The sequence below is a fragment of the Zosterops lateralis genome (assembly GCF_965231275.1).
Source record: "Zosterops lateralis genome assembly, chromosome: 17".
Taxonomy (NCBI): Eukaryota; Metazoa; Chordata; class Aves; order Passeriformes; family Zosteropidae; genus Zosterops; species Zosterops lateralis.
In genome coordinates this window covers 3078933-3106834 of record NC_139777.1, presented here as the reverse complement: position 1 = coordinate 3106834, position 27902 = coordinate 3078933, and the positions used below count along the sequence as shown (strand labels likewise).

Sequence of the window (27902 nt, the reverse complement as noted above, 5' to 3'; positions counted from 1 at the left end):
CGAGGCGGAGCGGGGCCGGCGGGCGGTGGTGGCGGCGGCTCTTTCCGGCAGAGCGGGCCCGGCCGCGCTAACACCCCATGGCGGCAGCGCGCCTCTGCCGGGCCCGGGGCCGCGCCCGCCGCGGCGCCTCATTAACCCCGGCCCCGCCCCGCCTCATTAACCCCGGCCCCGCCCCGTTGGATCAGAGCCGCCCTATTGGTCCGCGCAGCAAGGCCCCGCCTCCAGCCCCGCCTCGCCCCGCCCTTTCCCAGCAGCCTCGAGCCTCAGGCGGGGCGGGCGCTGTGCCCCGGGGGTGCCGCCCGCCGCTAGGGGGCGCTGCGCCGGGAGAGCCGCGGGCCGTGAGGGCGGGGCGGGGCGGGGCTGAGGGGCCGAGCCTTGACCGGAGCCCCGCCCCGAGCCCCGGGGAGCCCCTGCCGCTCTCGCCGGGGGAGCAGCTCGGCTGGAGTGCCCCTGACGGGAATCTGGAGTTTCCGGTGGGTTTGTGCCCCTCAGCCCGCTGCGCTCCCCAGGGCGGACAGGATGAGGTATCCTGCTGCAACACCTCCCTCAGCACAAAACACAAACCCTTCAGAGCAACACACAAACCCCTCAGGACAAAACACAAACCCCCCCAGAGCAACACACAAACCCCTCAGAGGAACACACAAACCCCTCAGAGCAAAACACAAACCCCCTCAGAGCAAAACACAAACCCCCTCAGAGCAACACACAAACCCCTCAGAGCAAACCACGAAAGTGCTTCAACGTCTTCATTTTGTAGCCCCCCGTGTTAAAATGCTTAAACATTTAAACTACGCCTGTCCAGTGGGTCCAGGCCAGTCAGAGCATCCACCCTCGCTTCCAGTTAAAACTGACCCAGCCTAACCCTTTGTCACGTAGTTCAGGTTTTTTCACAACGTTTTGTAGGCCCAGAGCTCTTGATAAACCCTTGCCTTTATCAGCAAGCACTTGATAAGGTCGATTAAGCAGAACATTTCAACATGTACACATGTCAGTGTTGAAAGATTTTTTATTGCCAGGTTCACATAAACCCTTTAAACCATAACTCGTTTTTTTCTGTGTTTTACAGAGGGGAAAGTGAGGCGTAGAGCAGAACTCCCTAGTGAATGCTTGGCACAGTTCTGAAGGTGATTTCTGAAAAGGTGAGGCAATACACTGCTTGTACCACATCAAATTTGTGATTTATCAGGAGATTTAAGGGTTGTGTAAGAAACAAACTTGTTGCTATCAATTTGCAGTTAAGAAAAATAGGATTTTAACAACACAAATAATATTAAACAAGGATACTTTTACTATTAACAGGCACATGGATGGTCACCTAGGAGATGAAACCATTCTAGTTCCATTAGCAATCAAAAGCATCGTCAGTTTGCATTGTTTTGACATTTCCCACCTTATTTACAAGTAGGAAAATCACGGCAGATTGTCTTTAAAATTTTTGCTTTGTTCTTCACACCTTTCTGATTTGCAAGGTCCTTCACTTACTTAAACACAGCAAAGGGAACGACAATCGATACCAACAAGGTCATTTGATGCTTTTCATGTACAAGGCATTCCTTTTAAAAAGATGTAGGGAAAACATCCAAGAAAAATAATCTTAAGGATTTGAAGTCTTCAGAGGCATTCCCTGTACCGTGTAGATCTGATCTCGTTCCCTTCTCAGGAAATAAACACAGTCCTCTTGTTATAAACAACATCGGGTGAGATTTTTATCTACAGGAGCATTAAAACACCTCAGTAGAAGAATAAGTTTGACCTTTCCATAAAAGCCTCTGCTGTTCTATCACCGACTCCACAGAATTTTGGCCACAGTCTTTCTCTTTTTTGGGTGTCAGTGCACTTGTGTGGGATCCATTTGAGTGGAAGTCCAGCATAAGTTAAGATTTAGAGGTGGATTTGGCACTGTTAGGTTTGTGATTAGACTTGATGATCCTAAAGGTTTTTCTCGACTTAAATGAGTCTGTGATTGTAAAACACTACTCTTTCTTTGGTGTGCTTTAACTATTAACCCCCTACCCCCCAAAAACAGGACAGAAGACCACCCCAAAATCAACATTCTCTGTGTCTCACACTGGTACCTGATGCTGAGTCTGAGCACCAGTGAGGAGCAAACCAATTGTGATTTATCACTTTTTTCACCATCAAAACCCAGTAACTTCCTCAACAACTCAGACAAACGTTTGAGTCTCTGTCCTGTGGAATTATATATTTAAAAATATTTTGCATTGCTGCTCATAAGCTATGACAAATCTTTATGTACATGTACATAATCAACGTGAATTGTTCACTATTTCTTCTTGTTTCTGTGCAAAATGATGGTTGAACTGTGACATCACAAGGGAGTACTACTGCACTGGGTCTTGACCTCTTCCCTAAAATCAGATTTCTCTAAAAAAAAACACCTGCAAGAGACATAAGTCTGACAAGGACTTCAAGTGTCTTTCTAAATAATTGTATTAAAATAGACTCTTTGAACTCACTGTTCCTCCATTTTCCTCTCCATCACTCTTATTCCTGTTTATTGGAAAGGGCTTTGAAAGATACAGCATTAAACACTGATCTACTGCTGAGGTTGTATTTCATTCAGGGAAACAGCATGAAAAAGGACCTGCAGAATCAGTGAAGGCATCTCATCTCGTGCCCTTTTCCAAACCAGACCCATGTGTCATTCTGAGACTCCGAGCCTCAGTGTTGTAGCTTTGAAATAAACATTCCCTTCCTGTAAGAAAGAAAAGAAAAATCGGTTTGTTAAACAGAAAAACACATTAAGGATCAACACGAGGACCACAGCAGTGCACCCTTTCCCCTTTCTGTCCCATTTTACAGCTTCATCTGAGGCACAAACTAAACAGGATAAATTATTTCCATCTCTATTACTCATTATGACACACCTCTACAGTGCCACTCTAGAGCGAGCTGGAACTAGAGGAGTCAGCCATGCTTAATTAACGCTTATAAATTCTTCAGGGAGCTCTTCTGAAGCTCAGAGCCGGGGTTTGCTGCCACCTGTGACCCGTGCAATTGCGGAAGGCCACCAAAAGGGTGTATCCTGCCCTCTCCCTTCATCTCAGCCCTCTCCAGTCCGATCAAATGGCTACACAACTTCACTGGATTGACCTAATGAAATAAATATTTTTATTTTTTTTTTCTTAATGGCTGAGTTTTCTGCCGGATCGGGTCACTGAAGTGACTCACCCCGTGGCTGCATCAACACCACACCTAGTGCAGGAAAAGTGAGGGATGTACATGCAAGAGAAAGGGAACGGGCCCTTTCAGCAGCAGGCTATTATTACCCCTAATTAGAGGTAATGTCAACCCGTTCTCTGGATCATTTATGCATGAACACAATCGGAGCAGGTGGCAGAAGTCCAAGTTTCTTTCCAGAAAGCCCTGAGAAATCTGTACACTGTCACAAGGATACTCACAGTTCTTTTTTTTCCTGCTAAAAATGTACTTCTGTATTTTCTGTAGGAGGCTGAATAGGTTCGCTGAGTACCCTGTGATTAATGTGATCCGGTGCTGAGCACACCGAGGTACTGCCCTCGGCAGAGCAGCTTTGCCAAAACGGATCTCCAGCTTCACATGCAAATCAGCATTTCCATTTGTTCCTGCTACTGCACCCAGCCCCGATCGAGCCACCACAGAGTGGAAGTCATGATAGATCTACACTAAAAACAACACATTTGAACTTGCAAAAAGGCAAATACAGGTTTGCCAGCAGTCCCAGAGAGGTTAAGGGAAACATCTTTGCAAATCTCACCTGATGTAGAGCTTGACATTTAGCTGATGGAATTTCTGCCGAGGAAAGATTTTGATCTGCCATGTCTAGAAAAATTGTATTTCAGCTTCCCTCATGAAACAGCAAAATACTTTAAATATCTCATATTCCATCCTAACCCAAGGTAAAGAAAGTATAGAATGGCAGATCTTACAGGATAAACAGTACTTTCAAAAATGTTTTAAGATTAGTCCAGACCATCCTGTGCAATGGAAAGTAACTGTTTTAAAGCTCCATGGGGTGAAATGATCCCATGTCTTCATAGAGCCTTCCCCAGCACAGCACTTGAGCTCTGGTTTCAGCATGAGCCCTGCAGTACCACATTAATTAAATGACAGCTCCCACTTCCAAGCTAACGAGGTCATGATCCAGTGCCTTGGCACGATTAGATCTTAAATAATTTAAGCTACATTAACATCCAGAAAAAAAAAAAAAAGTTTTAGTGTTTTATTTTTTCAAAGAGTTCAGCCCAGCCCCTTTCCCAAGAACCACCACTCCCTTTCCACAGTTGACATTGTGGCTTTGACACTGTATCATTACGTTGCTGTGTTTTTCTCATATTTTTGACTGTGAAGAAGGCCAGCCCTGTGTCAGCACTGCCTGATGGGGCCCAGCCCTGGGCACTGTTGGAAAACTGTGACATGATCAGCTCAGAGGAGAAACCAACCCCAATCCTCATCAGCCAGCACCAAGCATGGGAATTTAATATTGCTTTTAAATGTTTTTATCCTGTCTAATGCAGCTCTGGATATGGATATTCTCATAATTCACAACCTACACATTCCCCCTCCCCTTTTTTTCCCCACAGTTCTTTTAAGTTTGGGATAGGTTTTTTTGTTATTGACAGAAATAATTTCTGCCAATAGCAAAAACCCGATTATTTCCAGATTACACATATTATTTCCATGGTATAATGAACTGTAGTTGAATAGGTATCATTTCTGTCTTAAAACAAGGTTTTCAAAGTGTTTTCTATTTTTAGAGATCTATAGATAGAAACTGTGTTGTTTCTGAAACATTTATTTCCACACTTCCATAATGTGCTCTGGTGTTTCCAGGTGTATGTGATGGATACAGTCCTTGGTGGGTTTGCTTGATACACCAAGAGTCTCAGATTGTCCACGTCCAAAAAAATATTTAGAAAAATGAGTTTTCTTTTATGTCTCTGTTCTGTCTCTTTTGGTAGATTTTTGCAGCATGGATGGATGGATGATGTGTTTTTTGTCTGATGATTCTCTAGTAACATTCATTTATCTTGTATGCTGACCTCAATCCTACAGATGTACACATGTATTTAATTTCAAGATTGAGTAATCTTGGCTGAAAGGTCGAGATATGTATATATCTCCTCAGGATTATGGATTAATAATGCACTTGCTCCAACAGACATCTGGAATCCACACTTCAATATATAGCCTATAAAACACTTCCATACCATAATAAAGTTCAGTCATCTGCAAACAGGGAGATGTTAGGGGAAAATTACATGATTTTTCAAGATTCTGCAAACAGTTTTTGGCAGAATCAGAAGGAGAAGCTCGCTGCCTGAAATCCTGTTAGAACTCTGTCCTCTCCTGCCTTTATCCATGTGTCATGGATCATTAAAACAGGGATCATTCCAAAGAGATCAGCGGCAAGGCCTGCAAAGTTGAATTTTAATGTGTTTCAAATTTTGCATTAACACTTAATCTATTTCATATAATACCTAGGATGCTTAACTGATTGCAAAAATCAAACCAGAGGAGCACTGCCAAAGCCATCAGCCCCGACCCTGGATTTGGGTATCCTTTGATGTTCCCTTTCTTGAGGGGCGTGGAGGGGAAGTAAAGGATGTCACTTCAGAGAGGAGCCACGCTGTGGAACCTGGGGGCTGTTCAAACCCTGCACTCTGACCCTGCTATTGCAATCAGATGGTCCCAATACTTGCTCAGCAACAATTTAGAATAGATGTTAGTGGGTGTTGTAGAAATGAGACCCGCCGATAGCTTTAGGAACTGCACGATCTCCGTCCCGCAGGTTTTTTTGTACCAGCAGCTACTTTATCGCATTTTTACCTACTTTTCCGTGCGACTTCTAACTACCTGTTGTAGACGCAGATTGCAAAGGCAGTTTTGTTTTATTTAACACCTGTTTAACACCATTTACGATGCATTCTGGATTTTATGAGCGGTTCTCAGCAGACACGTGTGTGCAGTGCCGGGAGCGGTGCCGGCCCCGGCCGGGTGCGCGTTCCGCACCGCACGTGTGCCACCGGCACGGAGCGAAGCCACCACCACAATTAACCCCAACTCCGTGTCTTACAAGATTATTTTCAAGTGTTTGCTGCGTTAATTCGCCACTCTTTACCCCGGCTTTTCGCCGTTGGGGTCGGGCACGTTGGAAGAGCTCAGATTACCCCCGGTTAAGCAGAACCGCTCAACTCTTCGGGCACATCCCGGGGGCTGCGGTACCAACCCAGGGACCGTCCGCGCCTTTGTGGGGCCCGGTCCCCGTCCCCCCGCTGCCGCTCAGCGCCTGCGTGCCGCGCACTCGTGACCGAACACCGCACGGCGGGGCCGGCGGCCAGCCCAGCGCCGGTACCGCCCCGGTACCCCGGCCAGCAGCGCGCTGGTACCGCTCCGGTATCCCCCCAGCCCCCCATCCCGGCCAGCCCAGCGCCGGTACCGCCCCGGTATCCCCCCCCAGCTCCCCATCCCGGCCAGCCCAGCGCCGGTACCGCCCCGGTATCCCCCCAGCCCCCCATCCCGACTAGCACAGCGCCGGTACCGCCCCGGTATCCCCCCAGCCCCCCATCCCGGCCGGCCCAGCGCCGGTACCGCCCCGGTACCTCGGGCATTCCCCCCATCCCGGCCGGCCCGGCGCTGGTCCCGTGCCGTGCCCCCGGACATCAACCCCGCCCGCCCCGGCCGGCGCAGCGCCGGTACCGCGCCGTGTCCCCGGTCCGCCCCCCCGCCACCCCCCGGCCCCGCCGCTGTTTACGTTCCGGGCACTGCGACGCCTGCGCCCCGCTCCGCACGCAGCGCCTGAACATGGTTCCTTAGGACTTTGCAAAAGGCATCGCCGCCGCCCCCCTCCCCTTCCCTCCCCCTTTACCTCCCACCCCCCCCCCAAAAAAAAAAAAAAAAAAAAAAAAAAGTCCTGGTGCAAAATTGCAAAACTTTAGCGAGCCCTGGATGGCTTTTGTTTTGCCTCCTCCCCATTTGGGCCAAATATGCAGGACAGGAACTGTTGACAAATAAGTGATGAAACTCTCAAAAAAAATGGAGGCAAAGAAAGACTCTGGAAGAAGATTGGTGTGTAGCTGGCTTCGGTCTCTTTCCTATTCGTGCCTTTTAATTGATTTTGCTTAATTGTTTGCAAAGGGAGCAATGCATGCGGGACGTAGGCAGCGGAGCGACTTAGTTGGCAAGAGCGCGGCTGAGGCAGCGGGGAAGGGGCGGAATGGAGCCGAGGGACGGGCAGGGTGGGACGATCACGGATCATTATTTTTTCCGGTGCGTGCGGGTTTGCGCCGATCCACCGCGCGTGTCCGCGGGGCTGCGGGGCGGGTTCGCAGGGCCAGAGCTGCCGGGAGAGGCGGCAGAGCCGCCGGCGGCCACCGGGCTCCCCCCGCTCCTCCGGGGACCTACCTTGTCCCCGCCGCCTCCTCCGGCCCCATCTCCGCGCCCGCCGCGGCTTCTCCGGGACAGCGGCACCGGCCTGGGCCGGGCCTACCCTCCATCCCCCCGCCCGGGGCTCGGTGCCGCCCCTGGGCCGCGGAGCCCCCGCGCGTTACCGGAGCGAGCGGGGCGGCGGGGGGAGCGCGGGGGCTGCGCATCCATCGCCGCGTTACATAAAGCGAGCTGGTTTTTAAATCGCCGCTTCCGGTGTGACTATGGAAACACTCGGATTATGTAAATACCGAAACCTGGATGCTGGGCATCAGATGCGAAGATTCGCCCCCCTTCCCTTCCCCGGGGAATTAGCTCTTGTTCACGTATAAAAATAATAATAATAATTTTTTTTTTAAAAATGGTCCGGTCGCTAAGGAGCGTTGACCGCCGTTCACGGGTTTTCACAGGATTGCAAAACGCATCGGTGCTGTGAATTGTCGGCGAGTTACGTGTCCCCCACTCGCCTTCCAGCGCCAGCCCCTGCTCAGCAGCCCAAGTTTGAGTTTTCCTGAAGCCAAGCACCTGTTATTCCTGCCGAGTTCCGTGTCACGGGATGGAAAAGGTGCCTGCAGTGGGCTTGGAGCTTGTTTGGGTTCAGGTTTTGTTCAGTTTGTGCCTTGCCATCTTAATTATTTTCCCCAGAATGTGTTTATCAAACCGTTGTGCATGATCCATGTGCTTTCCTCGATTTTTTTTCTTTTCCGGACAATGTGTTTTATTTTGGTTTTTTGTCTTTTTTTTTTTTTTTAGCGCTGCATCGGCCGAAGGCGGTACGATGAGAACGAGGACCTCTCGGACGTGGAGGAAATTGTCAGCATCAGGAGTTTCAATTTGGAAGAGAAATTAAAGAGCAAAATGTACCACGGGGATTTCGTGCATGCCATGGACGGCAAAGGTAACAAACACTGCCGGGCCGGGCCGGGCCGGGCCGGGGACTGTCCGGCCGCGCTCGCCGCCGCCTCCACGTGCGGCTCCGCTCCGCTCCGGCTTCGGATTTCGCGCCCGCGCCCCTGCCCGGGGGATCCGGTGACGCCGCCGGCCCGGGGAGAGCCGGGGGCGGCCGCTGGAGGGGCCCCGCAGCCCGGCCCGCTCCAGGGGGGCTGCCCCGGCCCGTTCCCCGCACCCCGAGCGCGGTTTTTGCCCCGGCGCGGTGCCGGGATGAGCGCGGTGATCCACGGCAGCGCCCGGCGCTCCCCCCGCCGTGCCCCCCACCGTGACCCCAGGAATTAGGTCCTGGCACGGGAGAGGCCGAAATCCCAGCCCCCACTTAGCCAGAGGTGATTCCTGCTCCCCCAATCCGCCCCCTCTTGAATCCAGGACTCTTTTTTTTTTTTTTTTTTTTTTTTTTTTTTTTTTTTTTTTTTTTTGCAAAAGGGTGCGATTGATGAGCTTGTTCGCCTGGCTCGGAGACTTTAAAGTCAATAACTTCTTTGTGTGTCTATCATATATTAAATTACAGCCCTCCCCTCCCCAAAGTTACTTGCTTTGCTTAGGTGGCTGGAATTCCGGAGCGGTAAGCAGAGCCAGAGCTCTGCCGCACGCTGCCCGGCAGGAAGGGAAACGGGAGAGCTTTGCCCGGGAATCAAACGGGCCGGGGGGGTTCAGGTCAGCTTTATTTACCGCTGTGCTGCTGACACGGATCCCTAATCCCAGATGGATATCGCCAAAACTCGGCCTGACCGAGGATGCCTGTTTGGGATGGTTTTCTCAGCAAAGAGGAGTTGTGGCTGTAAATCCTCCTGAAATCGCTCAAACTGTGTGGAACCACTAATCGAGTTTAGGAAATTTCCTTTTCTCCCCTAGGGTTAGTTTTGCATGAGCATTTTAAGCTCCTTTTAGAAAAGTTGATGTGGTGGAGAAATTAAATACCTATCTTACTTAGGAAGGTATTTGTTTAGGAGATAAGCTCAACCCTGACCCCTCTTCCTCCAAACAAAACACAAGCAACTATTTTTTAGCTGGAAAATGTTAATTAATTTTCCAGAAAATGATTGCATTCTACTCTCAGCTTCCAAACACTCCAGTGGTTTGCCACTGCTCCATGCTAAGGATAGTTCAATCCACATCTGCCCTGGCTTGGCAGCTCCAAAATCTTTGGGCAGCTCTCTCCTTTCTAGGGAACTTGAAAATAAATGAGTGTCTTTTGTTATTTTGTTGTGGTCTGTGTCTGCTTTGTTCAACCCCACAAGGGATTTAAATGCTTTGTTGGGGCATTAGGAAGAAAGGATCTGCCTTGCTTTTTGCTCTGGTTTTATTTTTTACTATTGGTTTAGTTTTTTTTCCCTCTATAAACCTAAGAGTAGAATTGAATCTGGGCAAAACAATGACAGTAGTTTGTAAGAATAAAACAACTTATATGAACACATGGAATTAGTTGAGCTCTTTTTTTCTTTCCTATGTCCTTGTTTATATTTTTAATGATAACTCATCTTGCAGTGGTGCGATTTTTGGCTTGAATGCAGTTTGGCATAGCTTGTTCTCCAGTCTGCAAGGCTACATAGCTGCCTCTGCTCCTTCCACCAATATTACTCCTCATGTTTGTTGACTTTCTGACTTGGATCAGTGTCTGTAAAAAGTCTCAGTAGTTTATTCATTTGCTTCCCAAAAGGCAGTAGCTTTAATGGGGATGCCTATGGGGAAGGATGACTTCTTTAGCACAGAAATATTTACTTGGTAACCTTAGTTAAATGGAGTGCTCATTATACTTACTTTGAGACTAGTGGCAATAAAGTTTTTGTAGTTTTAATGTTTCTGTAAATGGATAATTATAGTGCTCTGATTTGGTAACTCTTAAGTAGGAACATTATATCCCTACTTGTCATAATTACTAACTGAATACAGCAAAGAAAAAGTTGTAAAAATAGAGGGTAGTACATGTACAGGCATGGCAGCTTGGCCTCTGGGTCCCCTCTGATTTCAGTGTGCGTTTTAGAGCAGAGAAACATCAGGAACAGGAGCTCAGGCTGAGGTGCTTGTGCTGGCCCAGGAAGTGTAGACAGCTGGATCAATCTTGGAGTTTAACAGCTTGTGAGTACCTGAATAAACTGCAGGAGTGTGCTGGCTTTGGGCAGTGCAGGGCATTTTGTAGTGCTGAACAGCCAAGCAATGCTTTCCATTTCAAGGCAGTGTATGGATGCTTTATAAAAGTAATTTTTTCCTGCAAAAGGTGGGGAATAGCAGAGCCATAGAAACAGTCCATGGCTGCTGCAGGAATTCCTCTGCTCTCTGTGGCAGGAGGCTCCAAACTGAGCGTGGGGTTTTGTAGCCATGGCTCACCCAAATCGCTGCCTTGTAACTTCCTCCCTAATCCCCAAATCACTGCTATTGTGTCAGACCTTGCATAGAGAAATCCCCAGGAAAGGCCAGTCCTGTGTAATCCTCAGTGAGGAGCAACAAGGTAGTGCTGGCCAGTGTTAACATGACAAATTTATGTTTAATTTTCACTTTGTGTATTTTACTGTGACTTCCCCACAATTCACTTTTCACAGACTTCCTAAGTGTCAGGAGCTGTATAAAATCTGACTATCAGCTCCTGGAGTTATATTGCTGATTAATTAAAAGAAAAGTTGTTCTGTTGAAACCAACAGTAACCCTCACATAAAAAGAATGATGTGTTCACAGAGTCAGGGCTCTCTGCTAGAACCAGATAATGCTCACAAGAAAACATGTATTTATCTAAGTAGAAATGTGCAACTTAGAATATCTAAACTTAGACATACATTTTAAAGTACACACTTGCCCCAAAAAATACCAGACTGCTTTGCAGTAATTTGGTCAGGATTATCTTTTGACTGTTAATTTGGTATTTCATTACAGCCTGGGTGTTTCAACACAGACCTTAATTGACAAACTGACTGGCTTCTATTTTATGTGCATCAGTGAACAGGAAAAATAGGGAGCAGCTGGGAGAGCATTGTCTGTCATTGGGTTTCCGGTTTGGATCTAAAATATGCATTCTCTTTCTATTTCTCTTTAGGTGATAGGGAGTTCTTTGGTGAGAAAAGGGAAATGGGGAGAGTCTGAGAAAATGTAACGTGAGGTGCCAACACCATTGTAATTGCTTTTGGATGTTGTTCTTATTCATCTTCACAGATTTTACTTTTGAGTATGTGCAAAGAGAAGCTCTCAGAGTTCCCCTCATCTTCAGAAATAAGGATGGACTGGGAATTAAGTAAGTTACAACTAAATTTTGGTGATTAATAAATGCTTTTATAAAATGATGCTTTCTACCATTATGCTTTCTACTTGTATCTGGTATTTCTTTTGATGATCTCAAAATGGATTGCAATTAGTAACACTGTCAGCACCCTTGAGAGAAGGAATTATTATTTTCCACTTATAAACAAGCAGATAATGAAGTCTATAAAAGTTAAGTGCGTACAGCATGGTACTACACAGTCAAAAAATAAGTTAGCAGTGAAAGTTAGGAATGAAATCCAAAGGTTTTTGCACCCAATCTCTGCTGTAATGACAGAACAAACTCCCTTCAGTTTTTTTTTTCTCAATTCTTTCCTTCATTGCAGGTGGAATTCTAATGATGCCTGTCGTTTTCCATTATAATTATGTCTCTTCAGAATGTTACAGCTTTGTAAATATTTAATAATGTCTAGTTAAATATGGGATTACTGGAGCCTTTTTGAGGTTGCAGGTTGTTAATTTCCAGTATAAAGGATTTGGTATTTTAATAAGAGAATCCTACAACTTTGTTTGTGAAAGTGATGGTGTCTAAAACAGAAGTATTAAAAGCATTAACTCTATTTAATCCATAGTTTAGATGAATGTTCCTTGATACTTTGGGAAATTAGGATCACGTTGCTGAAAGGAAGAAAAATAATTTTTTGAAAACATCATTATTTACTCAGGCTCATCTCAGCTTCCAGCTGGGGAACACCTCCCATTTTAGGGGACCAAGGAGTCCCCATTATTAATTAAAAGGGATCAAACCACCCCAGTATAATTTAAAGAGAGAAAGAGACAAAGCAGAGTTTGGGGTATTTGACAACCACGTGTCCTTTTACTATGAGAGCAAACAGGAGCTGCTCTGGTGCTTCTGGTGATGCAGTAAAACAGTTTTATATGTTGAGCTCTGAACAAGAAGTGCTCAGTAGTCTCTCTCTGTATGTATTGGTTTTAAACTGCTGCTCCTAAGGGGCAGGTGGTAAAAGCTTCAAGTATTTCTTCCTGAAGAAGCCATGAGCTGTTCAGTGAGTCTGGGGAGTGTTTAGGAGCCAGAGATATTCCAGCACCTTCCCAGCAGCCAGATCCTCCTCCTGTGTCTGAGGAAGTTCACACGAAATTCCCTCAGCTCAAGAGGAAAACGGGGAAGATGTTTCAGCTCCCGCTGTGCCAACGGTGCCAGTTCAGCTCGTGCTCCAGAGTGAAAAAGTGTGGAAATGAGAGCTCATCCTGCAGACACAAACATTCCTAGGCTTCAGATCACAGGAGCTGTGAACATCATGATGTGGTAGATTGGGTGATCCAGATATGTGTAGGGTGATTTTTGAGATACAATGGTCTACAAATTACGTGATATAAGATGATTTTTTTGACTTCTGACGTTTTGAATATCTGCTGATACAAGCTTCCACTTCTGCCTGTGCTGAGCAGTCAGCCTGCATGTCTGTGCCTGGCAGATGTACAGAGCTGAACAGTTTGGTTACTGTGCTTGGAGGTACTCTGAAATGGCAAGGAATGAGAGGAATGAGGAAAAATCCTTACAATGAAACTCTGAAAATTGCTTTCCTCTGTTCTTCTGACCATCATGAGCTGCTACTTGCACATCTGAAAGCAGGAAAGCCCCCCTGTGATCTCTTGGCAGAAGAGAAGCTGTTTTTCTTGGAGGACTTTTTCCAGGATTGTAACTCAGGGAGAGAATGCTCTTCGGAGAGGTGTTATCTCTTATCTGAACAGCAGTCATCTTGCATTGTTTGGTGGTTAATCAGATACCTGTGCTGGCCGGAGCTCATCCTCATTAGGATTTGAATAGGTTCTCTAGCAAGTCTTTAAACATTTGCTAAAATGCACCCAGAGCAGACTGAGGTGTTTGCATTTTTCTTCTGTCTGAGGAAACTAGCAGCACGATTTGTTTATTACAGACTGCTGAACATCTCCGATGTAGTCAGTCATGTTTTGGAGTTAAATCACCCTGCTGTACTATTCCTCACCACCTTTTATGATATTTGAAATCTTTAGAAACATTAACGGTGGTTTTACACAAGATGCATTTGTCTGAAAATTGCATAACATCAAGGGAAAAACATTTCTGTGCAGTGCTTTCATTGCTGCTATTCTGAATTTATAAACAGAAAACTAAATGATCGGTGACAATCAAGAAAACAGTTGGTTTGGGGTTTTTTGCTATCAGAGTTTTGTAGCAAACCAGCCCTAATTGTGTAAGAGGGATTGTGGCAGTTCTGCTGGTGGGGCTGGAGCTGAAGTACAGTCATCTGTGGCAGCAGAATGGGTTGGAATTAAAGCTGGACCTCCCAAGACTATCCAACTGCAAAATGAGCTCTTGAAACTTGCTGCTTTCAGGCCTGATTCTTTTCACTCAGTGAACTCCTTTTTTTATAATGTATCACACATCCTTAGACTGCAGAGGAAAAACCCTGCCAGGTTTACTCTCCAGAGAGATAAACATATTTATTTGTTTGAAAGGATTGTATTCTTCAAGTTTCAGTAATGTTTATTTTTGACTGCTGCTGAAGCTCTCAGAAAGAAAGGAATTGCTCATATTCATCTGGGTTAAGTTTGTTCTCTATCTTTGTGGTTGATTTTTATTTTGATTTATACAAATGTGAAAAAGATTTTCTATCTAATTGTTGGACATTTCTGACACCAAATACAAGCAAGCTGTGTCAAACAAGCCTGGCAAACCCACAAATGGTTCCTGTTTCCCCTACTTCTGACTTTCTAGTGCTTGGAAAGAAAAGATGAGCTCTGAATGAACCCTGAAGGTCAGTAGATTCAGGCAGTTTCATTCCGGAGAGGGAGTGAATTCCAAAGCTGTGAGGCCCTCACAGCCAAATGCAAAGATGTGAGGGTTGGCAGAGAACTAACAAAAGATACTGTCCAGCCTCTGCATCCCACCAGGGGAAGGTGATAAGGGTAAAAAGAAAGTAGACAAAGAGAATTTGGCAAATAGTTCTGAAGATACGTGCATGCCAGTAAATGCAGTTTTTAACTTTACCTTTCACTGTTTTCCTAATAGTAAAACTTATTGTTCTGCATGTTTGCCCATGGGCTGGATTGTTCTAATTTTCAACTAAATTATGTCAAAAGTCCAGAAGAAAATTGTTTATCTTCAACCTGGGGCAGTACAAGAAGGGCAGAGCACTGAGCTGCCAGGTCCCACTGGGCTGTTTTTCATTACAATTCCTTAGTCAGCTTTTGTGCAATGTGAAGTGTGAAATATTGTCAGTAAAACGAAGTCAATCACCCTTAAAACCTCACTACTGTTTCTGTTTTCTTTTTCCATCCAGTTTCTGTGCTGCAGAACTTTACTCTCTCCCTGACATGTAGAACTTGCTCACTTGCTGGACCAGGCTGCTCTCTAATTCCATTACACCCTAAGACATTGCCTGTGTTTGAAGTGATCCTGTAAATGCATCAACATCCCTGAACCAATTATGCTACCATTTAATTTAGCTCTGAATTAGCCCAAATTGAATTGAACAATTTCCCAACCCACCAAATACAAACCAGGATGTCTTCTGCCAGACGAGGAGGTTTGGAACAGTCATTAAAACAAAGAGGCTTTAATTCTTCATATATATAATTTCCAATCCATGATTCCAACCTGTGATGATGTGGCTTTGGGCAGATTGTTTTACTGCTCTGTGCCTCAGTTTGGCAAGTGTGATGATGCTCACCTTGAGGAACAGACATGAGGCACCATGAGTTTCTTAACAAGCTATAAAGATTTAGGATTTTATTGAAATCACTCCCAACCCCTTGCCTTCTCTCCCACTCTGGTACTGATAAAAAGTGCTCGAAAAGACACCTCTTCTCTTTCATTGTGAGTAGAGAAACTGTTGTACACTTGCCAATGCAAAGATGTCATGTGTGTCATTAAAACTTGCACTGTCCACACTTCAGAGAGGCCTTGCTTGATTCCACCTCCTAGACTAAGGACAAAGAGCACTATACATTTATTTCTCCTTTATTATGGTAATGAGAGTGTACCCATACTTATCTTGACAGTATTTAACATTGCTTTCTTTGCTAATTACAGAATGCCTGACCCGGATTTCACCGTCAGAGATGTGAAGCTATTAGTGGGTGAGTTATTTTGAATGCACTGGATTAACTCTATACAGAACAGAATTGCTTTTAAATACTTGTCCAGTTGTGTTTGTAGACATTTGTGATAACTCTCAGGATCTGGGAGAAGGCATGGAGAAGCAATTTGTAAATTAAAAAGGCTGGGAGAACCCTAATTAGTAGTTGTGCTGACCGGACTCCGATCTCATGCTGGATAATTGGCCATTTGGAAGGGAGGGAATGCTTTTGCTCTTAACAGGTGTCCTACAAACACTTTTGTGGTCCTGGAAAGCAGCAGCTCTATTGATCGAGTTCCTATTTTATTATTATTATTATTTTTAATCTGTTGTAGAGCATCTGTTTGTAAAAGGTGTGACTGGAGCTGTATTACCCTTTGCCTGCGCTCTCCCCACAGTATTTATCAGTGTCAGGCCAGGTCGGTGCTTTGAGGGAAGGTTGTGAAGACAGGATGAGCACAAAGCCTTGCTAACTGCTTTTGATGAGACACAAACCAGAGAAGTGGTGTCTGTCATCAAATGTTTCCTAGCAATCTTTGCAAAACAAATGTTTTTTAACTCTAAGAGAAGGTACATTTTGAGTAGGAGATGATACTGTATGTTTCTTTGAAATCTGTTTTTACTGCAGATGGGTGTGTTGTTTATTGTTATCTGATATTGTTACTGAATAGTGATCCTGCACTCCATGCAGTCGTCACTGTGGAGCAAGCTGGGTGTTGGATGTGTTGGCTGCAAGTCCTCCTTGGAGATTTTTAACTGCATTCCTGCTAGTTAGAATTTACTGAGTTTATTTACCTGTCTTGTGGGAGCAGTTAATCTTTAAAATTACCTCAAATCTTGCATTCTGAAACACCAGTTTTTTAAAAAAAATTACTCTTTGAGTTTTATAGTCAATAGGAATATCAAGTCTGGAAAAGATGTAGCTAAGAAAAACAAAGGAGAGGAACTTGTGCCTCATTTCTACTCACTTGGGGTTATCAGTGAGAGAGGGGTTATCTCTGATAACCTTCCTTCACAAACAACTCCACAATGTTGCTTAATTTATGACCATTTATAAGCTCAGGAAAAAAGCCCCAAATATCTGGCAGAAAATGTTTGGGAAGTGCTATTTGGTGGTCAATCTGCATTAAATTAGAAAATAAACTCCTAAATTTTATGGATTTCCTAAATACCTGCATGTGCACATTTACAGGTACAGGAAAAAAAAAACTTTCTGCTTTGGAGGAGTCTTGAGATAAACTCTGTAATTATCTGGACCCTGTTGCAGTTTTCTGAATTTGTTCCGTGGCTGATAAATTGTCATTTCTGTCTCTGAGGCTGCTGGAGCTGACGTTGAGATGTTTTGGAACAGCGTAGTGTTGCATAACAACAGTGTTTTTCCTGTATAGCAGTCAAAGTGTGGGAGTTGTATTTCCTCAAGATTGATGTCCTTTGAAGTATTAGGGGGTGGAGATTCCTGTGTGCATGGCCAGCAAAGCGGGAGGATATTTATAAATAAAATTGCATTTATGAAACAATGGAGCAGAAATAACATTTGTAATTAACTTTGACATTAAGTTTAATGTAAGACCGTGCCTGCTCACAGCTGGATCAGCAATCCCTGTACCTGCTCCTGGCCAGATATCACATCATGGGTCTTTTTATATCATGTTTGGGCAAACTCCCTTTGGAGTCATTGTGCTGAGCCCATGATGTGGTCCAGAACATTCTCACCTGCCCTTTTTATAATACAGTTGATGACTTTTGGCATCACAGGTGGAAACTTTGATTCAAAAGATCTAAAATATTTGGGAAATGAAGTGCATTGTAAGTTGCACCTGAAAAATCACAGTTATTGTGGCAAATCATTTTTCTCACTGTGTTTGTGCTGGATGGAACAGCCACATTGATACTGAGAGCACATGGGGGAATTCCTGTCTCCATGCCAAAGTTTAAAATTATCTACTCAGTATTTCTGGAAACACTAGTGAGCATCTTCCTATAGCATATCATTGCTGATATTTTTTTCTGGTTTTAGGTTACATGTGCCACACTCGCTATGTAATGTTCAAATAAAGGACATAAAAAGTCTTGTTTTATTTACATCTCCTGTCACTGGAGATGTTGATATGTCATTGTCCCTGCATTTTTCTAGCAGATCCCTCAGATCTTCCTGAACCTCCAGGTTTGCATTTCCCACACTTAGTATCTTCAAAACTTACTCAATCTCTTGCTGAACCTGGGGAGGGAAGGATGTTTGGCGAATGTGAAATGGAATGATCATAACTCTCTGCATCTGATTGTGTGTGGGAGTCAATAGAGAGAGAACACAGTCAGAAAAATGTTGTGTTCTGTGTAAACTTGTTGGGTTTTTAAGTGCTCATCATCATAGTTTGCTGGTGCTTTTTAAACCTCTCATTTGTTCTCTTTTCTTCTTTGAATCAGGGGAAGCACATTTGTTACAGAACCCTTTAAGGACATGGGGCTGGCTTTATCCAAAGCACACAAATTCCATGGGAAGTTAATGAACCTTTGGTCCCAAACCCTGCTGAAATTTTACTTTCTTTTTCTAATGTGACTGTTGTACCATTTTTCTAGGGAGTATCTAGAAGTCACAGGGAAATAACAATAAGTTTTTAAATCTCCCTTTGAAAACACTGGTCTGTGGCAATAATAAGGAGAATTTAAAAAGGATGAGTTTTTTGATTACTGTTTGTGTTTACTTGAGCTTAGGTGTCTATGTTTTAGTCTTTTGTCAGACTTCCAAAGAAACATTGCCATTGCTTGATGGGTTTTTCTGTTTTCCTGGCTTAAAAAATGCAGCAGCCAGCTGCAATTTAGTTTGGTGATGTTCATGACCTCCTGTTTCTGCCTGATGTGCACCCATGTGTAATGTGTGTGCATGAGACACTCTGCCCTACAGTAGCTCTACTTTACAGACCCATCCCATGGCTATAACCAGACTCCCACCTCCATATGAGCCATATCCTGGGTGCTCTGTAAAACCTGAGCTGGTGGAATAATTTCAGCAGTTGGAAATGTCTCATCTCTGAAATGGCTGTGAGCCAAGAATACAAATGGAGAAGTGGAAAGGAATTCCTGGCCTGCTCAGGAACTTGAGACAACTCTTGAAAGATGTAAAGTTCTTTTGTAATTTAATAACTCTTAAGCTTTGTCATTTCATTGCATAAGGCAGATTGGAGTGCTAATTTTGAAGGGGAGAATGTCACTGCCCTCTCTTCATAAGCTGATTTAAAATTTGATTGAGGGTCATTGGCCCTCTTGGAGTGTCCTTAAACATCTGCCACATCTGCACAAAAACTTGGGTGCCTGTCATAGATTGGCAGAAAAGCAAAAGTGTGTTTTCCCAGATTGTCAGCTCTATTCTCTCCACATGAGTACCTGTGTGAGAGTTTCATGCCAAACACTCTGCAGAACAAGGGGAATCGCTTGCCTGGGGCTGAGCAAGGAGAAAGGTGAGTGCCTTGCTCAGCCAGCTGCTGAAAGCCAGGGCTTCCCTGGTCACTGTGGATCTTCTCCAGCCTTTGCCACTCCTGAATTCAAGGACTGAATGCAGTCATTTGTTTTACTCTTTGATGTCAGAAAACCAAAGCATTCCATTTTGTCATTTGTTTGAATTTTGTCTTTATATTATCCTTCATGGAGATCACACAATCTGAAGCTGGCAGCCCTGAATACTTTTGGAAGCTGTGAACCATGGAAGGGAGAGAGAAAAAGGAAGTGCTCATGGATGTGTGCTTCAGTCTATCACCCTGAGCTCCTTGCTCTTTCTCTGATTACTTCTTTTTATTAGGGTTTTTTAGAGGTTTTCTTGGGTCACCACTGGTTGATTTAGAGGAGTATCTGACTCTGCACTGCCTTTGTCTCCCTGGGTGGGTTTGCAGGCCCTGCACAAGCACCGTGTCTCTCTCTAAACAGTAGAGGCCAGTCTGGATGTATTTGCTTTTATTTCTAATTTTTAGCTGACCTATTTTCAGTTTGCTTGCCACAGGCCCATAGTCTAAGGCTATTGAATCCCAGCTTTCACACTTGCACCTAAATAAAGTAAATAAACTAAATGAATGCAAGTGGTGCTGGATCTGTGATGTGCATCACCTCCTCCCTCTCTGGGCTGGTGTAGCTTTGTGTGCCAGGGTTGGTATTTGTTGTGCACCCCCAAAGTGGAGCTTGCAATCCCAGCAAGTGGCAAAAGGGGAGATTTCAAACATGCTGAGCATTGTAAAAAAGAAAAGAGACTTTGGGTTATTGTGATCTCTGGGCTGAAGAGGTTAAAGTTGTGACCACGGCGGTCACTTCTGTAGGATCAGCAGCATTGTCCTATGGAATTCACCGTGCCCAGCCAGGCATTGTATCAGTGGGAACAGTGCAAGTACAGGACTTAGACTATTCATGGGGTGGTCTAACAACCGACATCAACTCACTGATTGATTTTATTTAACTAACTCACTCTGGGTTTATTTATAGAATTTAAAAAAAAAAAAAAGTGTAGGAGCAGCAGAGGATGTGTCATCAGTCATGCAATTTGCTATTAAAATCTGATGCTGTAGACTGGACTGGGCCCTGATGCTCACAAGCTTAGGAAATGTTTGGTTGCTGTGTTCACAAACTGCATTGAAAGGCTTTGGTGTTTTCATCTTGTATAAAGAATCCAAGAAAAGTTGAAAGCAGCAAAGCTTTTAATTGTGATACAATTTGTGCATTGAGGTAGGGCAGTAAAGAGCAAACATAAGCAAGCTCCAGTAACTGTTGCAAAGACCAATCTTCATCTGCCCAGGGAGATGATGCATAAGATGGGACCTAATAGGTCATTTCAATATTTGATTCCTGTGATTCTGTCAAATCCCTAAGGACCTGGCAGCAGGCTTTGATCTCAAGACAAAGGGTGAAAGGAAAACCAAGGCTTTACATATCCTGTTGCTTTCTTTGGTGGGAGTAGCTGAAGAAATACTTGATTATTGCTGGGATTTGCCTTCTCATTAGAAACACCAAAAGAACAGGAGCTGAGCCAAAAATTTCAGTTGCAAATTGACTGTTTAAAGAAATATATGTGAAGATCTCTGCCTCAACTAGGAGTTTATAATCATGGTGTCAGTGGAGCAAGATAATAGAATAAATTACATTATTAAATCCTTGACATTTTCATAAGAAAAGTCCTATAAATGGGAGTGGTTGGCACTGGAAGTGCAGGTCAGCCTTCCCTCGTGCTGCTGACAGGTTCTGGAGGAGATGCTGTGTGCTGTTACACATCTGCTCATGGTTTATTCACTAAGGGCCTCATAGTGCACTGAAGTGAGGATCTGAGCTTTCATTAACATCCGTGGATGAAATCAGACCTGAAAAGAAGTATTTCCCTGGCTGTTTAGATTTTATTTTTTTTTTTCCACATGGAAAAACAAGGTTCTGTGAAGTTTGGTATTGCAACATTTTCCTCATTCTAGGAGGAGCTGCAATTCTGCAGTGTAGTGGTGCACAGTCAAAAGTGTGACTCTGTTTTCCCAGGTGGGAACCAGACTGAAAAGTTAAATGATCTGTTAAAATCAGAATTTGGAGAGTCTCACTTTCTAGTTTTCCTGTAAACTGTAAGTGATGTAGTGAATGTAGCAAGCCATGGCCTTTTTGTGGAGGGACTGTGGTGGGGAGGAACAAGTTCCCAGACGAGTTACTGTCAGCAGGCTGATGTAAATAATTTAAATTCAGTTGGGACAGAAAGGATTGCTGCCCATCAAATGTACCTACCATAAATGTACCATAAGCTATGTGAGCCTCTGCATCTTTCATCCAGCCATTTTTGTTCTCTTAAATACACACACTGCTGTATTCCCCAGGAATTCCTGCTAAAATGAGAATATGCATTCACAGAGAGACAAGAACCCCCCCTAACCCATGCTTCTGGAAGGAGGTGATATTGAAAAAGGAATAGAAAGAGATATAAACATCGTAGGTAATAACTATTCTGGCTTTATAAAATATTTTATATATTTATAAAAAACTGTACATACATTTATAGATGTACACACATACACATGTATAGATTTCATTCAGTACTGAATCAAGAATCATGAGCTGTGTTTCCATGGAAGAGAAAATTGTGGTGCTGGTGGTGACTGCAGGTCAGGTGGGTAAAGGCAGGAGGGAGGGCAGAGACCGTGTAAAACCCTCCTTTTACATTAGCATACATTTCTTGTGGTGTGTCAGCACAATGGTCCCTGAGCTGGCTGTGCAAACGTTCAGCTTTTTGTCAGCAGCACTCAAAAAAAGCTGAAAGCAAATCAGAGAAGTGTCCCTGAGTAGCTGCTTCCTAGTGATTTTTTTTTGGTTCGTTCCTCCTGCATGTTTGCTGCTCCTCTCAAATTGATCTGTTCTGAAAATTGTATCATGGTTGAATTCACATCCAACTACAAAGCACGTCGAGAGGCTCATAGTGTGGTCTGCGGGCAAGTAGGGGAAATTTTGTCTTAATCAATGTACAGTTCTCCATCCTGTGAAAGAAAATTAGCTGTGTAGATACAAAAGGAGGACAAAGCAGCCACACACTGCAGCTCAGAAAACTTTCCATCATTTCTGCTGAATAGGGAGCCAGCGTTGCTTTTTCTATAGAGCAACGCTCCATTTGTTTCAAGGAAGTTGTGAAATTGGAGACCGAGAGGAGTTAGGAGGGAGGCTCATTAGAGAGGCTCTCTTGTAAGGAGCACTTCCCAAAATTAAACTGGCTGCTCAAAGGAAGTGCAAAAGTCTGCCCCCAGACTTGCATCTAAGTCCTGATTAAGATGTATGGTTCTCCCCTGGTGTGGGGATTTGTCCTGTGAATGGGAATGCCACGTTGGGAAGAGCAGAAGAGCTGAGTCAGGAGTCATTAACTGCTGTGTCTCCAGGAGTCTTGTGTGGAGGGACAAGGAGGAAGCAGAGAGGTCTGTGCTCTGCTCCTGGGGCCCAAATAATGCATTTTTCAAAACACACTGGACCAGGCTGTTCTAGGGGAGAGGAGCCATCACTGATCTCATGGGAGGGGAGGTACTTGGATGAAATATTTTCGTGTAAGATTTCTCCTCTTATTTCTCACGGGGTTTTTGTGCCCCACTGTGTGATCTGTGCCTGGCCTGCCTTCTGGGTTCTGCTTTTTTTCTTTTCATGTAAGTGGGACTGTTGGAATATTAAGAAAACTGACTTAATGAAACATCCATAGTTTGGAAGGCCAACATCTGTGTAGTTTTATACCAACTTGAGAATGTGTTCCTCAGGTTGTGAGAATTCCAACTGAGGGTACCTCAGCCTCTGGAACCTGCAGGTCAACCCTGAGTTCATCAAGGGACTCAGATCCACAAGAGACCTACAAGTCTCTGACAGCTGAGAGGAGCAGGAGATCCAAGAGCACCTTGAAGCAGGAGATGAGGATGGCTCCCTGCAGGAGGAGGCTGAACTTGAATGTTCCTCACAAGTGACTGTAAAATAATTACATGTCACTGCTATTCCCATTGATCTGAGGCTGCAAACCCCAAACCTGTGTTTTCAGCGAGCTGGGTTATGTACCTGCCTACAAACTTTCCAAGGGGAAAAATGGAGAATCAGAAAGCAGCTTTCATCAGGGCCCCACTGATTTGTCTCAGATGTTATTCAGAAACATGTGTTTGAGATCCAGTCCATAAAAATAAATTGTTTCCTCCGTCATGTTGTTGTGTGACCAAAGCTTGCTTTAAAAACTCGTGCTATTTTAAAAAAATGCTTTGTTTTTAAAGTCAAGTTCCAAATTGCTCACAGTCATACTGTCAGGCCTGTCAACATGCTTCATGCTCTAAACTGGGAAATGTGCTAAGTCAGGCCTAAAATCAGCAAATAAATATTAGCACTGAAAATTATAATTTCCCAGTGCCTGTAAGCTCAGATGGAGTCAAACCAGTGGTCTGTCAACAAAGGGGTTTATAAGTACTGTTGGTATGAGCTGGACAGACTCCTAGCTGCTGCATTTATTTTTAAATTTGAGTCCTGCAAAGAGGAAACATCTGGACAATAAAAGTAAAATAAAATTAAATATAATGTGCTATTTCATTGAAATGATTGATTCCAATTCTGTCTAGTAGGTTTCTCTTTCCAAAGTACAGCACTGGAAGTTTATTAGCTCATCCTTTTGTCTTTGTACTTTATTCTTTCTTTCTTTTCCCTTGAGCGACCTCTCCTGTTTTCTCTGTATCCCTCTTTCCTTGAGGAGGGTGCTGTACTGTACAGAACTTGCTCTACTCCCTCATTCCATAGAAGTTTGTGAGGAAGTACAGATAAATCCTTCCAGACTCGAGCAAGTGCTCTTAGGATACTCTTTCCAACCATGAACCAATAGTAATAGAGAGATCAACACATTTTGTTGTAGTCGGGACCAGTAGGACTTGACAGGTAGAGAGGTTTTTTTTGTTTCCCATGGAATCCATCCCTTCCTCATGGGACACCAGCAGCCCCATATGTCAGTCAGACAGCTTAATGTGATTTCTGACCTCCTCCATGTTAGCTCAGGGCTAGGAAGAATTACAAAGTTGTGGAGCTGCACTGTGTTCTCTCCTGGGCAGAATTAAAATTAGAAACAAGACTGCAAAGTTTCTGGATGGATTTTTTTACAAGTGAAGGTTCCATTAGTGATTTTCCTACAGTCTGAGGGCTCTAATTTGTTGAAAATTGAACTGGTTTGTAGCAGCTCTGAAGGAACCCTTTGGGACTTTGGCATCCACCAGTGTTAAGGTGGAGCAGTGCATGAATAAAATTGAAATCTCTGTCTATTAAAGTGTTGTATTGCAGACTTTCAGAGGATGTTGCTTCATTTAACACTCACTGGTTTTGTGCCTCTTAAACAGTTTATTGTTTAAGAAGAAAAGCTGCAGTGTGTAATAGAAGGAGGGAGCTGGGGCTGAGCTTGGTGTCACTGTGGGATTCCCCACAGCGCCTGTGCTGCTGCACATCCTTCCCCTGATGTTTGTGGAACTGTGCTGGGAAGCAGCCAGGCTGCTGACCCTGCTTTAAAAAATTATTTAAGCCTCATCAGTTTCTTGAGTATTGGTGAACAGTCTGTATCATGAAACCAGGACCTAGGGCAGACAGAGGTTAAAACTTGCCCAGTGTTCCTGATAGACTGGAAATAGAAACTTCTCCCTCTAATGCCAGTACCAGGCTCTGGTGCCAGACCATCTCTTTGTCATCTAAACTGGCCTCTAGTTTTGCTGCTGCTGCCTATTATGTGACCAGGGGAAGTGTCTCTGTTCCTTGTGCTCCCTTATTGCATTCAACAATTTGCTTTTTTTGCCATACCAATTAAACAACTCTAAATTGGCGTCCTGCTCATTCTCCCCCTTCTCCCCTCACTTCTGGCATTGCTCTGCCATCCCCTCCTGTGTGCTGGCACAGGCTTTCTTCTTTCTTGTAGTGAGGTGGTTCAGGAAGTTGAACTGGCAGAAAACTCACACTTTCTCCCTTGCAGAAAGGTGGAGGAATATATATACATTTATTATTTTTATATTTTTGGTGCTTGTTTAGCTCTCAGCACTAACCAGTGCTGGGCTAAGCTGTGGTGGATGTAGCCTTCCATCTCTGTTATAAGTTTCCACTGGGGCTCTGTGCCTCAGAAGTGCCAGGTGAGTGAGCTTTGAGCCATGATGAGGGTTTCTGTGTAATAAAATAAATAAAAATAAGGCATTTGATGCTCTCTCATGATGCCTTTTTTTTTTCTCCTAGAAGTAAAAATGAAATATTATAACACTCACTTGCCTATGTTTAGCACGTCCGCTGACTTGCCATTTTGGAAGTAGAATCAGTTCTATTTTTAGAGTTGAACTTCCTGTTTGAGCTCTCTTTAAGTTTGTCCTTTGCCTAACACAGGCAAACTCTTTAAAAAAAATCTTAGTTAAACTGGGACAGTTTTGCTAAAAACAGTCACGTTCATGTCCAGATATAAACAATATAAAAGTTACAAGCAATAAATCAGCTTTGAATGAACATTACAACAAAAATACAACCTCTCAAGAGAATGTATTTCCGTGATGTCAGGACTTGAAAGTGAAATTAAAGTGATGTTGGTGTGGTCACAGGTATCTCAAAGCCTCTGTCTACAGGTAGATTTAAAGATGAATTGTCCATGTGGGAAAATCAAGCAGAACAGCTGTTTTAGAAAAACTCCCGATAGTCACACTGTGTTTCTGCAATAAGCATCCTCTGCTTAAGCTCTTCCAGACTAGAAATGAGCTGTCTTATTTTGGAGTGATCCCACCCAAAATCCTAAATATTTTACGGTAGCTGTGATGCTTTAGTGTCACAATATAACTTAGTTCAAAACTACCTTCACGTGTAGTGCCTTTACCAAATATATATATATATATATATATGAATATCAGCATGTTTTGGAGGTTTGATGTAATCATAGCTATATATTTCTTCAGATGTTCCCATAAGTGTGGGTACAAGATGTGTGGGGGTGTTGCCAACCCTTTGATACCTTCAAATACCCTTCTAGACCAGAGGGGAGCTGCAGAATTGCTGGTATAGTGCACATGCTGATTGGTAATGTGGGTGTAGTTCCATTTCCTAACTGCAAAGTGTAAGGGAAATCAAGTTTTTCTCATCATGGGTTGATGATGAGGTTTCAGAGGGCAGAAAGGTTATAATTTTTATAACATTTTTCTATGTTGTTACTGTTAAAGATACGTTGAGACATTTTAGGAAATTATTAACGGTCTTAAAATAAATTTGATTGATGAATAAACCATAAGATTTTCACCAAAGTTATATCCTGTCCCAATTTTCTTGGACCTTGTATTATTTTTCTTTCTATAATTGTTATTTGTGTGCTCTGTGTTTATGCTTACACTACAGGGTAATGCATTAGGATACTGTATAAAAATTTAGAAGTATAAGGAATTTTTTTCTATGTGCCTTTCACTGCCTGCAGCTTCTAAGAATCACTAAAAATTATGGCTTGGGTAGGTGTAAGGATACTGATTAATTCCATATAATGCCACTAAACACCTGGTTTGCCTGAGCCCCTTTCTCCAGCCCAGTCTTGTAGCATTAAAGCTGAAGAGGTTCCACAGGCTGCTCCTGCACAGCTTTTGTTGTGTGCTAACAGCTCCTCACTCGGGTAATGGCAATTCTGCACTTTTATATCAAATGATAAATGTGCAGAGGGGCCGTGGGGAAGGGAAGGATCGTGCCAGGCTCGGTGGTTTTACCCCTTGGTGGGGAGGAGATGCTGTGACCCCACTGAGAGGCTCCTGCTCCACGGCCAGGCTGGCGCTGGGAACAGAGACTGGCCCAGGGGGACGAGGGAAGGCAGAGGGCTCTGTAAATGGGATTCCCTGTGGGATACGCGTTTCCCGGGGGCCCAGCAGTGCTGGGGAAGGTGCTGGGTGAGGAGCTGTGGGGAGAGCTGTGTGCGATGTCCGGGCTCCTTTCCCTTTGTTCTTCTGTGCCCTCTGGTGGCACTGGGAGCGATGGGATCGGGACGCGGCTCTTAATTTGTTCGTACCTTCGCTCTGAAATGCAGGGGATGTCGGGAATACTTGAGCGAGGACTTTCTGCTCGGATTCACATCCCTCCCAGTTAGCAGGGGATATCATAATAGTCTCCCGTGGGCAACAGAAGAATACATGCTTCCAGCTCCGGGAGCTCCGGGGGGATTAACTGGGATGCAAGTCAAAGCCTCAGTCTTTAGGTACAATTAACCCGCTAGCGAGGCTGGCAGATTTCCTGAGGCTCTGCCAAAAATCCTGCTTTACAAACCAAGGATTTTTTTTCCTCATAAGAGGCACAAAGATTAGGCAGGACCAGCGGGCTGGTCCCTCGGCACTGGAGGTTGATTTCTGGTTGTCAACACTATATTGTACCTTCAGCATAGATCTCAATTCAGCCATAGAGGGTTAAAATAATTCCCCAAGGTAGCTTTATCCTCTTAATGGACAGGCTTGATAATCATTCTTACAGAAAGGACATTTCCTCTTTCCTCTGCCGTGGGGGAGTTGCACCTTTTCCTGCTGGTGCTGTGCTGGAGGAGAGACCACAGCCTAGAAAACTCTGGTGTCATTTGCAGCTCTGATTCACACCTCCTGTGCATTTCTCATACTCTGCTGTGTGGTTCATGTTTGCATTGCTTCCACTGCTCCAAATATCCCAGCTAAATCCACATCATGGAAAAGGCTAGGCCATGCTGAAAGGCTGGAGTCTGGC

The 27902-nt window shown here is 44.2% G+C and overlaps 1 protein-coding gene across 1 annotated transcript in view; it reads left to right on the top strand.

Annotated features, from left to right (window-relative positions):
* The first annotated feature begins 6921 nt into the window (after positions 1-6921).
* KDM2B (lysine demethylase 2B) overlaps positions 6922-27902 on the top strand; it is a 106262-nt gene continuing 85281 nt past the window's right edge. Inside the window, exons 1-4 of the mRNA XM_083873681.1 lie at positions 6922-7071; positions 8182-8326; positions 11524-11602; positions 15665-15711. Of these exons, the coding sequence (XP_083729807.1) occupies positions 7021-7071; positions 8182-8326; positions 11524-11602; positions 15665-15711 (322 nt within the window). The 5' untranslated portion in view covers positions 6922-7020. The remainder of the gene's footprint in view (positions 7072-8181; positions 8327-11523; positions 11603-15664; positions 15712-27902) is intronic.